This window comes from Pollachius pollachius (assembly GCF_949987615.1).
Source record: "Pollachius pollachius genome assembly, chromosome: 15".
In the NCBI taxonomy this organism is placed as follows: domain Eukaryota; kingdom Metazoa; phylum Chordata; class Actinopteri; order Gadiformes; family Gadidae; genus Pollachius; species Pollachius pollachius.
In genome coordinates this window covers 9288576-9304961 of record NC_136948.1, presented here as the reverse complement: position 1 = coordinate 9304961, position 16386 = coordinate 9288576, and the positions used below count along the sequence as shown (strand labels likewise).

Below are 16386 nucleotides of genomic sequence, written 5' to 3'. Positions count from 1 at the left end.
AGGTCTAGGTCACTGAATAGATACGTATTCTTATATCCTTTGTATTCTCTCTCTCTCTCTCTCTCTCTCTCTCTCTCTCTCTCTCTCTCTCTCTCACAGACACACACACACACACACACACACACACACACACACTACTCTCTTTTTCTTTATTTAATCATCTAATATCGCCTTATTGTGTTCAGATTCACCAATGAAACAATCAGGAAAGTTGCAGTAAATCTCACCATTAACTTCAGTAAATAGGCGTGTCGCCTGGCAACCATGTGTGCGTGTGGTGGCTTTGTTTAGCATGGAGACAGTACAGTTAAAAACAACCGTGCCTCTCTTCCGCATGACTTCAGGTAGACACGCATTTGTATACATATTTGTATTAGTTTGATTTCGTGCCTATTTGACATCCCAATATATTAATTAAAAAAATTTGAACACTCTAAAAAGTTGGGATTTCTTTCTTTTACCAGCATGACAGATCCCTTAGTGGATCAGATGACTAAACTCAGATTGAAACTTATAGAGAAGGTAGAATACACACTAAAATAATTCCGAAATGGATTTAGAGTAAAAAAAATGCTTTATAACATTTAAACATTATTTTCTCTGAATCTAAAATTCTAAATTGGAAATTCTTTCTATCTTTTACATATACCTGCATTCTCTAGAAGTTGAACAACGAAAGAAACAGGATGGACGAAAGAACAGATTCTGTCCAATCCTCAAGTAAGATACTAGGGTTTTACTATTAAGTGTACTTTTCTTCATTCCTGAATTGACTATATTGGATTGGTTTTTTTCAGGGACCTATGATGGAGAGATGTATGCACTGCACGGCGCACTGAGGAGAAAACGAGACTTACTGCAAAGATTGAGAGTTTGTAAAGATTTTAATTTGACAAAGATGAAAAAGTTTTGTTGTTTTGTACTTTTATATCTGCACATACATTCCTTTTCACTAAGCAGTAAGCTGTTCCTCGCTCTGTAGGAACAGCACATGCTGGAGGAACTCCGCAGACCTCGTACCTGGGGAGGACAGCAGAGACGACGCTCCCAGCCTCAACACCACCACCGCCACGCTGATCACTTTCCTTCATCACCCCCTCCTTACCCAGCGCCTTTCCACTACCAGCCTACCCCTGGGCCTGTGGTGATACCGTCTCCGCTCCCTCCGATACACGTTCCGGCACAGCCCCTACACTACATTCAACACATTTCAACTGTGAGAATTTTATATTATTCATTTCAAACATTTATCACCCCTTCACTTTTGTCTGAGGCTGTTTGGTGCCCTCTGCTGTCGGAAGAATGCAAGTGCAACAGGTTAAATATACATGTATATATACTATCATTAGTCTACACAATACACTAGTCGGATTTATCTCGTACCCTCATTTAGTAACAGTACTAAACAAATACAGTTAGAAAGAAAGAATCACTACACACAATACACATGTGGAAATGGATATTATCTCTTATGATCTCTCTCTCTCTCTCTCTCTCTCTCTCTCTCTCTCTCTCTCTCTCTCTCTCTCTTCTTCTGCAGATTCCTCAGCAGCAGCCAACCTTCATCCAACAGGTGCCACTGCAGCAACAACCGATGAGCCAGCCGGCCCCGCCCCCTCAGAACCACGGCCGCAGCATCAAAGAGGGTATATATATGTTCTTTGTGTTCATCAATGGGCCTCTATTTGTTCTTTGTGGGGATCACATGACCCTTAGATGTTATTTTTGGTCATCCCATTAACCTCATATGTACTTTGTGGTCATCAACAGGTCTCTATATGTTCTTTGTGGTCATTACGTGGCCCTTATGTGTTCCTATTTGTATTTCCCAGACATGGTGGAGATGATGCTCATGCAGAATGCCCAGATGCATCAGATTGTGATGCAGAACATGATGCTGAAAGCCCTGCCTCCCCTGGGCTTCCCTGGGTCTGAGAGGCCCGGTCACGCTACTGGACACACAGGGTACCCGGGGCAGGTTAGTTTCAAACCCCCCCCCCCCCTGTCTGTCTGTCTCTCAAAAATTAAGCATTGTATATAGAGTACAGAAGAGTATAATTGAATAGTATAAAGTACAGAAAGCTATTGTGGGAGGGTGGGAGGGTGAGCTGGATGGAGGAAGACGAATAATAATAATAATGCATTTTATTTATTGGCGCCTTTTTTGACACTCAAGGTCACCTTGCAAAATCAAACACTCATAAGAGCAAACAAAAAACAACAACAACAACAACAACAACATCATAATAAAACAGTGTACAAGAGAAAAACAGTGGGGTCATTCTAGTCCCAAGAATGCAACTGACTTAAAGGGATTAGGCTTGGCTGAATAGATACGTTTTCAGGTGAGATTTGAAAGTGATAATGGAACTGGAGTGTTGGATGTCATGAGGCAGAGAGTTCCAGAGCTGGGGGCTGAGCGACTGAATGCTCTTGACCCATTGGTAACCAGGCGAGCAGGTGGGAGGGTGAGCTGGATGGAGGAAGACGATATATATAAGTACATCACAGTATAATCAAGTAGAGAGTCAGTCTTAAAATCCTAGAGGGGTCATTGCTTTCAGATATTGCAGCCATACAAACTACAGTACCGTACGTACAACGTCTACTCTTGATCAGACTAGTTGAACACCTATTCCCAGGACTCACACTACTGTCATCTCATTGTCAAATTGAAGGGAGGTGCGTTCTACCATCACCATCACTACAGCCAGGGCCCTGCTGCGTTGCCCCCGCTGCCCCCAATCGGATACCCTGCCTGGCCACCCATGATGTCTTCCCCAGCCCAGGGGGGCCATCCGCACGCCGGGCCACACCTGCACGTACCCTCCATGCATTTCTATGCTAAACAGGAATGACTAGGCTCATCCAAGGGAAATTATCTGATCTAAGAGGATGTTGGTTTTGCACTCTGATAAGGCTTAATAGCTTAATAGCTTAAGACGTCTGTCCTTATTGTCCATATTGTGTTTCCAAACATTTTTGGTCCCACAACTCGCTGATTCCAAAGTAATGCATTTTTTTTTTATTAAGTTCATCATTTATTGCAGTTTTGTTAGATACAATCATGTTAGGTTCATCATTTCAATATGTGAAAGAATTCATCAGGGCTCCGCAAAACCAGAAGTATCACCACACTGTGATTGATAAAAGGTTTTATTATATACATTTAATTTCCCAAGCAAATCGATACTTTGAGTAAAATAAATTATGTACTATATCGGTTGAATAGGCTACCTGGCACAATCTAAATAGAAAAACGGCTAGATCTAGACTAGATCTACACCTAAAATGACTGACAAAACATGAAATTGAGTTAGAATGCATTTTATTTTACAGTCGTAGCTTAATTTTCTGCACCTACTAGTCCGTAAACCATAACCATCTGTTTCTCTGAGAATCAAGTCAAGAGTCAAATAACAAATAACAATCTTCAATTATATTTTCAACATACACACAACTATTGCCATGACTTTAATATATGATTTTACAACTGTACAAAATGGTAATTTACAGAAATTGTATAAAACAATAATTTCACTTAAACCTATTCCACATTTTCCCATATTTGTGAAACAACCCGCCATCACTCACTTAACTTGAGCTAAGAAACACTTCGAGAAAAAATGTCAAATAAAAAAACTGCCGCAGCCCCATTATATAAAAGAACATGCTTGGAACATAGATTAGCTTAAAACAAAATCTAGATTATTTAGATTTACCAAAGTGCATTCTTTATTTGAGCACTAATGACTTAATGAAAGAACATTCCCCTGGTGAGCCGATGTGTCTATAGATGTGAGCTTATTGATGTGTAAGTGTGATGCAATTTATGGGACTACATCATGCACTAGTAGCACTGGACGGAAGGGTCTGAATGTGGCCGCTCTGCATGCTTTAATCAGTCATTTGAACAAGAAACAAAACAAAAAGCACTCACAGGAAACCAGTTTGAGTGCAATAAATATTAAAACAGCGTGCATGTATGTCTGGATATGATCTAGGATTGGTACTAACTATTGGAAATAATACAATAAAATAAAGAAAAGGATATAGGAACATTTTCTTCATAAATACTTGTCCGAATTATTAAAATATTAAAACAAACAGATCAATATTCTCTTTTTGATTACTCGAAAATAAATGAAGCAATATTTTTTTCATTTTAAGTGTAATCTGCGAAGTTCTAAAAGTGGCTTACTCATGTATGATTACATGGATGAAGGTGATGGGGTGAAAAGGTTCAAGAGTGACCTTTTAAATGATAGATATACATCTATATCTATAGAGATATAGATATGTATACATACACATACACACTCACAATTAATTTGTACACTGCGTGACTTGATAAATAAGAGTCATACAGGAGGGCTATACAGGTTATGGTTTGTATTTGTAAAATGGCACACCCTGTCTTGTACTTGTCAAAACAATGTTTAAGGTGCAAATGAGGCGTTGTGTGAGTGAGTGAGAAAGTGAGTGAATGTGTGCGCACACTGCATCTTCACGAGGCACAGCTACGTCACCTTTAAACAAGAGACAGAAACAGAAGAATTAAACGCACGTTCACATTGCTGTCTCCCTCCCTTTTTGACCACAGCTGGAAAAAGTATGCTGCATAAAAAGTATACCAGGTCCTTAACTAGTCCTGAAATAACTTATCTCCTAAAACCTAATCCCCATAAAAAGTATACCTACAAAGGGTTCGAAATAGTGCAATGGACAGAAAGAGTAAACGTTGGTGTCTTTTTAGATAACTTTCTGTGTGATGTAGCTTACCTAGCCAGCCTTTTCTAAAGGGTTTACCGGTCAATTCACCTTTCTAATGATTAAAGTTGTCTACAAACAAAACAATATACTTGCCATTTGGTGGTTCCAAACAACTTACGACACCGTGATTGCATAGTTTTGTTATCATGGGAGGCCCAAGCGGGGTCTGATCAGACAGTAGACAAAGATGAAATAGGCCTGTGCAGTCTGTGCATGGTTTGTATTTACCCTGTGTATGTGCGGGGCCACCTCGTCCTCAGACCCCTCCTCTGGCACCGGGGTGTGGAGACGCGGGGCCGCCTGTCCGTCCTCGGCCCACCCTCCCATGGGGACCCGGGCCGACCTCACCACCCTGCCCCCCGCCCCCAGGTAGCCTGGCAGACAGAGATCGGGAGGTCCATTAGAAACATGCTTTAACTTGATTCATTTATTCAAGGTTGCATTGATCGTGACACAAATTAAGATTAAAATTTTATCCCTAAATTCCAGCAAGCTACTCTCAGGAAAGATTCATTATAATGAGGAGAATATAACAACTAATCTGCGTTAGTCAGTAGTCAAACTGCAGACATCACAAAGCAATAGCCAACCTCAACAGAGATGTATGAGACTAACTTGACATCGGCTGTTACCTGTGCTACCGCTCCCCCCATATTGTTGGTGACCACCCCGCTGAAACGTCGCCCCCTCGTGGCCAGTGCCGGAACTGCCGGTGACTGAGGCGGAGGTGGGGATGGCGCTGGGACTGGGAGCCGCGCTGGGGAAGGTCTGCGAGCGGGGGAAGTTCCTCAGGTGGGTCTTGGCGTCGCTCCGGACCTCGTCCACCATGCTGTCGCTGCTGTCGTCGCTTTCCTGCCGGTGCCATGTGTGGCGGGACAGGTCGCCGCGGGACTGTTGCTTGTGGCACTACAACAGCACACAAGAAGGAACTCGTCATTAACTTCCCCTGTGGAGGCTTCCTATACTTGTCCATCGTTTTACTGTTACTGTGATCTGGATATTTTCAATGATTAGCATTTTGGTATTATTGTCAAGTACATTTTATTAGCATAGCCCTTAATCAATGATCCAGTCTCAAAGGGCTTCACGTGCCACATTTCCACACATCAAGCCCTCAAAAAGGCAAAGGCAGGACTCTCCAAATCCAAGGGAAAGCCTTAATTTCAAGTTGCCATTCGTTGTTGGTGTTATTGCAGCAGTCAACGTTTTTATTTCGGGTTTTATACAAATTTGTTTCTGGGACACTGCACTAATGCACGTTGGTTAGTTTAGTTTCATGACATTTTAATAAGTTTGACTGCTCACCTCATGCATGTAAAGCGCATGGATGCTCATCTCTGTAGAGGCGTACTCTGATAGCACCATGCTGGTCATCTGACCCTCCCACACGCTGCTGCCTGAGCTGACCGTCCTGGCGTCAGTGCTGAACGAGCCCGGGGGAAGGTAGTAGAAAAAAAACGATGAAAAGCAGAAGATAAAAAAAATAAGATAATACTTACCGCAAAAAATCCATTACAATATGCAATTTTGAAACTATTAAATGTCATTGTATTACAGTGGTATCAAAAAGAACTGGACCTCTGGATTCCTAACAAATAAGGAATCGATGGATACGTTTTAGTCAAAAAGACTAAAACCAAAAATTCACTTAATGTCTAACTACGTGATAATCATGCAGTTAACCATGTATATGAGCGGGGGGAAAGTGTTCTCTAAAGCTGACGCCCAGAGGCCTGGAGGGAAACGAGTTCCTACCCGGAGCCCCCCATGGTCCTGCTGACAGAGGAGGCGTGGCCTACAGCTCTGTGGGCGGTGCTCATGCTGCCTCTCAAGTGCAGGCTGGAGCTGATTGGGGAGAGGGAGCGCAGGGCCGACACCCCCTCGCCCAGCCCGGCCACGCCCTGGTTGGTGAGCGAGCAGTCGCGGCCGAAGTGGACGGACCCCAGTGTGGTGGGACCGCCCAGCAGGTTGGCCACCAGACTCCTTGGCTGAAATGATCGGAAATAGAAAAACGCATGTCAGTACTCTGAGGGTTCACGTCAAAATGACCAAAGTGACCATTGATCTATTTTAACCAAGCATCTTTAAACTCTCCCTTTCCCTACCTGTGATTACTGCCCCACTTAAATCGGTCATGTGGCCTTCTATCTAGCCAGCCTTTTCTTAAGGATCATAGTTGACTTGACCTTTGTTTGTTTACTAGTAAAACCAATAAATAGGGCATCGATGCGCTACATTTTAAAACATAAAATGCTTTGAATTACTGCACTGCATTGTCGATTACTACATCGCATCGATTGATTCCTACATCACATCGATTGATATCGGCCTTATCAATGCATCCATTGATAGATCTCTGTAGCGCACGGTTTGACAGTCTGACTGAACCGACTCCAAACAGTAAGTACTAACAACATCAGACTTTGTTTAGCTTGTGGATATATGGAGGGCGTCCTGACTCAGATATAGAGTAATGGTTATCATTCATCGATTTGTCCTGAATTTCCCATATGGGATTGATAAAAATCCATTAGATGCTCCGTGCTCTTACCTCGGAGGTGGAGATGGAGTTGAGCACGTCCCCGGACGCCCCGCCCACCTCCCTGTGGACCTTCTCCTTCAGCTGGCTGATGAAGTGGGTGGTCTCCTGGGGCGGCTGCCACTGGGGGTTGGTGATGGCAAAGTGCATCAGGGACAGCTCCGTCTTGCCGTCCTCTGCCTGCTGGTAGATGGAGGCCTCCGTCTTCCCTGCCGACATCCACTGAGAGAGAGAGAGAGAGAGAGAGAGAGAGAGAGAGAGAGAGAGAGAGAGAGAGAAAGAGAGAGAGAGAGAGAGAGAGAGAGACAGTGCAAGAGATGTCATTTAATTAAACTATGTAATGTGAATCACCCTCCTCAGGCATTATAAACTACATTTTCTTGTATTTGATGTTGAGGACAGCAGAGAGAATGTCTGAAAAGTACATCATATCCTTTAGAAGTTGCTACCTTGCACATACCGTGTACTTGGGATTTCCCTGCGGGTGGGTTACAATCAACCTTAAGGGTGTGTGCCAAACACAGGGTATTGTCAATTCTGATTAACTGAAACGAGATCCAAGTGATGCCTCTTGCCATAGTCAGAGAGCAATAAGAAGCAACGATTCAGGAAACTCTTTTTGCGTGCGTGTTTGTGTGTGTATCTGGAGTACTCGTCTCACCGCAGGGTGCCCGTGCTGCCTGATGTCCATCTGGGCGAAGGAGCAGGTGTCGCCCACGCCCACCACCTCCACAGTGAAGTTCCTGAAGAAGTCGATGATCTCCAGGGACTTCCTGCGCAGGCTGAAGATGAGGATGAAGGGCGTCACCACGGGGCTGATCAGCTCCTCCAGGATGAACACCTGGACCCATGGGTCCCGAGGAGAAGAAGACAACGTGAACTCCTGAACACAGTGGGTCAGATGCTATCGGACCACTTTAGAGTCTTTCAGCATGACGCTTCATCTACAGTCAGATTGATGCCACGAAAGGGAAACCAGCAAGCTGGGATATTTTCTACGGTAAGTATGCAACATCTGGTCGATATGCTCTTGTCCGACCAAATTGACATTGATCCGACAATCTCTGGCATTCCTTTACCAAGCAGGGAAGACAAGCAGCGATTTGGGTACTGTATTTTACTTTGTAATTGTGCACTTTTTGAGGACATCTTTTTGTTGGCTTGATGTGCATTGTTCGAAATGAATAAGGCACTTTCGTTCGTTTTGGAAATAGTTTTTCAAATGTTTAACAAACTTATAAAATAGTGGGCTGGAGCAATAGTGGACAGCTCTGTGTTTTTATCATCATTCTGTATACGATTAAAAACATTTGAATATGCTGCAAATAGCATTTTTATTCATAATTAATTTAGGCTACCAGGTAGACTTCAATCAGTGCACCGCGACCAATGAAGGTAATCTTGCAATGACGCGCAGATTTATTTTCTCTTTTCTTTATTGCACTGTAGCAATATTTTCTTTGGTTACAGTACAGCCCTACATACAAGACCACAGAGTTGTGGTTTGAGAGGAAAGAAATCCAGGAAAGATCTGACCATTGACGTCATTGGTCTGTAACTTAGAGCATGCCAAACCCAGATTTCTTCCAAAGTTGCCCAAAGATACCTAACCCCATTCATTTGGGGATCGAAACCCAGTACATTTTGGCTGGGATTCGAAACATCTTAGCCAATGCACAAGGCCATCAGCCCACCATTGTACAGGTATTTACCGCTTTGTACTGGAAGAGCTGGGAGAACTGGTCGCGGGTCTCATATCGGTGTGCATTGCCCTGCCAGTGGTCGGGCATGTAGTGGATGTGAGCAAGGATCACCCTCAGCAGCTGCTCAGGGCAGAATACCATGTGTTTATCAGGGATGAACGACCTGAGAGAGAGACAGGGAGAGAGACAAACAGAGAGAGAGAGAGACAGAGAGAGAGAGAGAGAACATTTTGGCTCATAACCAACACACAACAAACGTAACCAACACACAACAAAATCAACACAAAAGGATGACTCCATTACAGATGAATTACAACACTGCATTCTTGAGCAGCAATGTACAACAGGTAAGAGATATGGAGTCTACCAGCTAAACAGAACCACAGGCCCCCAGCAGGCTAAGGACATGGTGGTCGACCAGCCGAGGCCCACCTGCACACGGTCACGCAGACGCCCAGCAGCGTGATGGAGGAGAGGACGTGCTCCACCGCCAGCACGTCCTCGTCGTAGATGGTCAGGGCAATAAGCACGGCCAGCAGGGAGCCGGCGAAGAACGCCACGTTCTTAGCAACCACCGTCAGCAGCGGCGACAGGAAGCAGTTCATGTACTTGGAGGAAGGCTATGGGGGGGGGGGGAGGAAATGAGGGCGATGTCATTTGAAATCAAAGGGTTTGAAGAACAATAGAATGTGTTTCATAGTGTTACAAAACCATCCGCTATGAACTAGCTGTTGTGGCTCTTGGCTACAGTGTTGCTATACTATCTGAATGCCATAGGTAGAAATAAACCTGCTCTACATGTTAGAGCAATGTACACCTCTCTAACTCTAATTTTGTATAAGTGTGTGTGAAATTAACCAAACAAAAAGGCATAAAGACAAGAGCAAACAGGACATGACTGAAATCAATGAGTCAGCCAGTGTCATCAAACATATTCTGTTCTAACTTAAAGAACAGTACTTCCTCCTCTATTCTGAGCCACAGTAAGCGATGTCCCATGATTTCCCGGGGAACATGTGACCCCTCAGACTACTCTACTGGTCTAGTGATGTGACGATAGGAGTTGGAAGCTGTACCTTGTATCCCTTACTGAGCCGAGACATGAGCTCGTGGTCCAGCTCATTGAAGTGACGCAGGTAACAGCGACCGTACAGAGACCAGCACCTCGCGCCCAGGGAACCCGGCTCACGTTTGATCACCTACGTAACACATGAGGTGACACATACAGAGTGTTGACACAGGCCATGAATATTAACCAACATAATGATCATATTAATAGAATCTATCTATGATGAATTAGGTCATTTGTTGTGCATATTCATGGTTGCTTGTTGCATCTTATTTTATACCTGCTTATTAATGGGATCACGTGTTTCAAGTATGAATAACAGCTCAGAATTTGACGATTCAATATCAGATGAGCACGAGAAATGTTGAACACATGAATAACTGTATCAAATAAATAACTTGTTGAAAAAGCTGATATTGGTGTCTGCGTGCGTGCGTGTGTGCTAACCTCGGTATAGCTGAAGAAAGCGTAGAGGATCTGCCACACCAGGATGACGGGGCAGAGCAGCAGGTTAGCGATGCCGATCCACAGTATGCGAGATGCCAGCCGGTCGGCCAGCTCCTGCCTGTTGCCTCCCCTCTTGTACTCTGTTTTCAGGCTCCACTCGTTCCCAAACAGAGACCCTGGAGGGAAAGCCATGAGCAGGACATTTCAATGATGCGTGTTATCACACCATTACTGTGCCATTACTGTGACGAAAACCCTGATGGTGGTACTAGAAACCTGCTGTTGCATGTGTGACGCTTTATTCTCCAGCTCCTGCTGGTTGTGTTGTTTTTGTGAGTGTAGGTATATGTGCGCTCACTGGTTTCTGTTCATGTGTCTGTTGTAGTTCGGAGAGAGAATGATTGCTGATGAGACTGGCCCCAGGTGTGCCTGATAGCAACTAATCCCAGTGGAATGGCTCTCCCTCTAATCTGGCCTGACCACACATATCTTTTCGTGTTAACCTGTGAAATAAGTAGCAACGCTACAAAAAGCTGTAAATATTCAAATTCATAGGAGTGCTTATAGAAGAGCCGAAGAGGCATTTCCATAAAAAACCAAGATGGCTACCGCTGATGTGTCAAAGCTGTGATTGGTTGGAGGTCCATCAAACTGGCATTTGGACTGCGCCGTTGATAACACCCCTTGGAAATCTAAAATGAACTGAGAGGGTCCAGACTCATATGCATTTGCAAATTGTTCTGGCTATTTCAGGCTAACACTGTTTTGCATCCCTGTCGAATTATGATTTTTTTCTTGCTGCGACCTTGGGCTCGTTCGTAATACAATTATTTGGAATTGTTTTGATTTGCAACCGTGGACTGAGCCAGCCACCCACCTGGTCCCCAAAAGAAAATAAGCTCAAAGTTGTACTTGAGGCCGCGTGTGTAGAACACAACCTCTCCCAGCAAGGGAGGCCGGAACCGCATAGGCAGTAGAGACTTATTCACCATGGCAACCTACAGAGACAGGAAGAGATGGATTCACAGGTGGTGTTAATCTCTATCTCAGAGAGAGAGAGGGAGTACCACTGGGTTTTGTATTATTAGATGATAATTGTCACTAGATACATAAAAAACAGATACGCAACATCAAAATAGTCATTGAGACTATTCAAAAAAAGAAAGAAAGAAAGAAAGAAGGTAAGAAAGAAGGAGAGAGAATGTTTGAATTTGAATTGAGCCAGACACCATGTAGTTCTTGAAGCGGAGGATGCGATGGTATATGTCCAGTTCGCTCAGCTCTTTCTTGTGGATGCAGATCTGGTGTTCTTTCTGGATCTCCACGATACGTGCCTGAACCTCCTGCCATGTCACGTAAGGCAGCTCAGACTGCGAAAGGAAAAGCACATTCATCATGTTTTTTTTATTCATTTTTTTGCATTTCTTGTTTAGTTTAGCATTGAATGCCCTTTTTTTTAGGAGCTCACACAGCACAAACCTGACTTCAAATGCATTGATTTACAGGCAGGAGGATACCTACGAGAACATGGGGGATGGGGGGGGACCTGCAAACTACACACACAAAGGGCTCCTTTTTAGATCTAACTCATAACCTTCTGACATTGAGGCAGCAGCGCTAAACCCTGAGCTAATCACTTTTTTATACAAGTTTATACCATTGTAATGAAAGTCTAATGGATATGACCCCTAATGCGCTAATAAAGAAATCCATCTCAACATGCCAGGGTGGTTAAGTTCAGTTAACTCTCACCATGGTCATTTTCAGGGCGTTGGTGTAAAAGGATCGAATCTCCCAGTAGCAGCAGATGTTGTACATGAACTTGACCAGGCGATGCAGCCAGAAAATGCCAGATATGATCAGTACAAAAATCACAAAGGCATTGTCTCGGATTCTGAGGGAAGCAAAAGTATTTGCAGTTAATAATATGTAATACGTAAGACTTATACCAAACATATTTAAGTTTTAAGTAAAGCCTGCAAGCAAGACGCATAACCCTTCCCTGTGCCTTAATGACTTGAAAGGTAAATATTTGTCTGTCTCTTTAGATAAATGCTTCAGGAAATGACTAAATAGAAACGTACAAAATATATTTGATGTGTTTGTTTTCAATTCTACATGCCACAATCGCCATGCTTTAGACAGGATAAGCCATTAAAACACAGTATCTACAGCAGGGGCGTAGGAATGAGTTTAACATTGGGGGGGACACATATCGGAAACCTGACAGATCCGTTAGTGGTTTGAAATACAGAAATGTCATAAATTAACTACACTGAAAAAATTCACTTATATATTTTATTCTACTAAAAAGATACATTTGTAAATGTAAAGGAAAACACATTTTGAATGGCAGTAATGAACTGATTAATATCAAATCAATTCTTTAATTGCACGCTCAATCATCCAGTTTTTCAGAATAAGAAGCGGTGACAAGACGCTGTGTTGCGCTTTCAAAATAAAATAAAATATTTTTCTCCCCCTGGTATAATTTTTAGGTGGGACAAATGCGCCTGTCTCCAATATTGGAGGGGACACGTCCCCTCCGTCCCCCCTGGTTCCTACGCCCTTGATCTACAGTGTCTACAGTTTCATGGCTGTAGTGAAGAGACCCCCCCGCCCTTACCGGGCGCTGCAGACGTCCACAGGGAGGAAGGCATCGGGGAGGGTGACCTTGGAGGAGTCGGTGTGGTTCACAAACTTGTTGGCGAAGAGGATGTCGTAGTCGACGCAGTTAGCCAGGAACACAGTGAAGCCCACCACAAACAGCAGCTGACTGCCAGTGGGTAGAGAGAGAGGAAATCACAACAGAAAGAGAGAGAGAGAGAGAGAGAGAGAGAGAGAGAGAGAGAGAGAGAGATAGAGAGAGAGCAGGGACAGAATAAGAATAAAAGGAAGAAGAAAGGCACTAGATTCGATCCCCCAATGTCCAAAGCCTCCCTTTAGGCATCCTTGAGCAAAGTATATGCTGATAAATAAATATAAGAAATAAAAGACTATCGCTGATCACTTTATCAATAACGGTAGAACAAGTCCTCCATCACCTCCATCGACAACACTCCATCACTAACACATTGGAAACACATTAAAAAACGAAAAAGTAATTTGTGTACTGTTAATAATACTTACACCAGCTCAAAGATCTCCCCGAGCAGCATACAGGTGAATCCATTCTTCTGGTGCAGGTTATAGACGTGAAGTAAGGTTAAGGTGCTTTCAGAAACAATGTCATTCAGCAAGATCAGAGTTACTATAGTTTTATGATAGAAAATGATGTAGTGTGCAAAGGATATTCTCTGGAAAAACAGGTCCAGGTTTTCTATATGGTGCCATTGTGCTAAGGAAACAAAACGTAAAACAATACATCATATCACCAATGTCACAGAGGATTTGTGTGTGTGTGTGTGTGTGTGTGTGTGTGTGTGTGTGTGTGTGTGTGTGTGTGTGTGTGTGTGTGTGTGTGTTACATTTGGCTCCTTCGGGCACGTGCACCAGCAGATTCTCCTCCCCAGGAGGTGAATCGCTGTAGGATGCCTCGAGACGCTGGTACTCAGTGTCAAAGTGCGCCATCCCGACCACAGCTTTAGTCGCGCCCAGGAAACCACCCTAGAGGCTAGACCATAGTACAGAATACCAATGAGAAGAATGGAAAGACATAAGCCTGAATATTAACATTGAATTGAAATTGAGGTAAAAAAAATTACATTGACATATAGGCAGATTGTTTTTTTAATGATTGACTTGGACCCGGACGTGAGAATAAGGCGACTGTCCACAATAAATAAATACATCAACCAATCAATCAATTAATCAAGCAATCAACAATATTGACCTCCATTGCAGATCGCTCATTCGTTGCCTTCTCGGGTGTATATCCAACATCTCAAATTTTGGAGCAAAGGACAGCCTATGGAGATAAGGAGGAGGAAATATAGCCATCACGCTGTCCACAGCAAAACAAACGTGCGAGAACGCATTATTTCATACACAAATCACCGAGTCGTCAAACACGATACGATACGATGAACACGATCAAAACAAGTAAGCCGCACGCTGTAGTGGCTATTATTGACAGCCCAACCAATGTTATTTGGCTAGCTATAACGTTAGTGATGTTGTTGTCGCGCGTGGACGCCCAGGCCTACTTATGTTATACGACATGTCATACACCCACCCCGTGAAACTGTCTTCTTACTTCAGCGAGATATATTCCACCGTTTACTGAGCAAACCCCAATTTGTTTAGCATTTCTTCCCATCAAATGCTCGTTTTCGGTTTCGTTGCGTCAGTGTTTCGGGACGTCAGTTTCATTTTCTAAACAAACAGCACGGGAATGTCTGTCAAATGATAACGACAGAAACGACATCCAATCAGAGTGCCAGAATTGTTTTGAAGCCAATGTCAAAGCCAATCATATATATTTAGGGGCGGGATCAATGGGTACAGTCATCACATTGGATTGGATTCTTTCGTGTCACGCCCATAACACGTCTAATGATGACGGGTGGACAGGTAGGCTGATATAATTGTATTATAGCTGAGTATCTGTGCGGATAGTGATACCTATTGTTATTCCAGTTTCTATATCCATTTTTTTTTTAACATTTAAGTCTATTTCTCTTATTAATATCAACATGAATATATCCCCACTATTATACTCACAACCTACTAGGGATACTAGTATATGAGTAATATAAATAACATATTGTATGCGTAGTGTTTTATTTGTACAATATATTTTAAAATATAATTTATTTAAATGCATAACAACAAACAAAACACTTCATGTTCATCTCATCTCATCCCCGGATGACGCCACAAACAATGGATGGAAACATACATTACTGGCTTCAGTAATTGTATTAATGCCATCCCTAACGTGTATTGCACTTTTGCTTCTACTAAATAGCATGAATGGGCTTCAGTTTGTTGTAATTCTTGGCACCCAATGACAAAAGCATGTGTTATAAGCAGTGGGGATATATGATTATATGATGTGATGGTTATAATCCAACATTACACAGCATTGATGAATACTCTATTCTGATTGTTCCATCACTACATTCAGTAGTCTGTTAATTCTGAATAACAGACGGCTACAATGATTAACATACCATTGCTAAGGATGGTCTGTTACAACAGTCTAAACAAACTGACATTGTTTGGTGGAGGCAATAAAACAATTGGCGGTTTCCCAGAGAAATTTAAGAATTTCTGGTTCAGTTTGAGGCTCAACTCAATGCTTGGACAGCAGAAGAAACAACAGCTGGCTGACCATTGAGAGACAACTGTAGTCCCAGATCAGCCACAGCATTGACCCTGAGGTCAATGCAAGGGAAAACCTCCAGAAAAAGCCAGGAGAGAGTGCTCTGCACCGTTTCACCAGACTACTCCCGCCTCATATTAGAAAAACGGTCGGTAACCCTAATTTATACCGAGCAGAATTCTTTGGGAAGCGAGCCAGAATATATTTTTTTAAGATGCGTGATATACATGGATCTAGAGAGGAAAGAGCCCAACCGAGACTGCTTTTGTATAGGGCCCAGAGTTTTGTGCTACACCCCTGATCCCTAGTGTTGTCGCACACTGGAACATCCTTTGAGCTCGTCCGCAGGGTCATTCACTACCCCCACATGGTCATGTTCAGTAGTACTAATATTTATCATAAATACTGATATAAATAAATTGATAAAAGTTAGCCACTACATTCTTTTTTTATTATTATTAATCATTATCGTCATTATCACATTCAAATTGTTTCATTGAGATTTAAAATGTATTTTACAAGAGAGAGGCGACAAAGACAGCAACAGCATACAATACAATACAATACAATACAATACAATACAATACAA

The 16386-nt window shown here is 42.9% G+C and overlaps 2 protein-coding genes across 3 annotated transcripts; one reads left to right on the top strand and one right to left on the bottom strand.

Moving 5' to 3' along the window:
- Positions 1-312: 312 nt before the first annotated feature.
- Positions 313-2858, top strand: cUnh21orf58 (chromosome Un C21orf58 homolog; the record flags this gene model as incomplete). Its single annotated transcript, XM_079752973.1, has 8 exons — positions 313-344; positions 465-522; positions 663-720; positions 798-871; positions 983-1216; positions 1541-1646; positions 1833-1978; positions 2679-2858. Exons 2-8 carry the CDS (start codon positions 466-468, stop codon positions 2856-2858), a joined length of 855 nt encoding a protein of 284 aa, XP_079609099.1. The 5' UTR covers positions 313-344; position 465.
- A 453-nt stretch (positions 2859-3311) lies between these two features.
- On the bottom strand, positions 3312-14854 carry atg9a (ATG9 autophagy related 9 homolog A). Of its 2 annotated transcripts, none has more exons than XM_079752997.1 (20): positions 14727-14854; positions 14364-14438; positions 13999-14144; positions 13825-13868; positions 13661-13725; positions 13158-13307; positions 12284-12425; positions 11761-11901; positions 11409-11529; positions 10532-10707; positions 10092-10214; positions 9448-9635; positions 9025-9178; positions 7974-8153; positions 7325-7534; positions 6529-6761; positions 6079-6196; positions 5406-5679; positions 5002-5147; positions 3312-4529 (listed from the first exon to the last, which is right to left on the bottom strand). In XM_079752997.1, the coding sequence occupies exons 3-20, from the start codon at positions 14099-14101 to the stop codon at positions 4521-4523; spliced, it is 2577 nt and encodes an 858-aa protein (XP_079609123.1). In that variant the 5' UTR covers positions 14102-14144; positions 14364-14438; positions 14727-14854; the 3' UTR covers positions 3312-4520. The 2 variants fall into 2 exon arrangements, with proteins under 2 accessions (XP_079609123.1, XP_079609122.1); XM_079752996.1 differs by having other exon boundaries at positions 14706-14842.
- Between the last annotated feature and the right edge of the window lie 1532 nt (positions 14855-16386).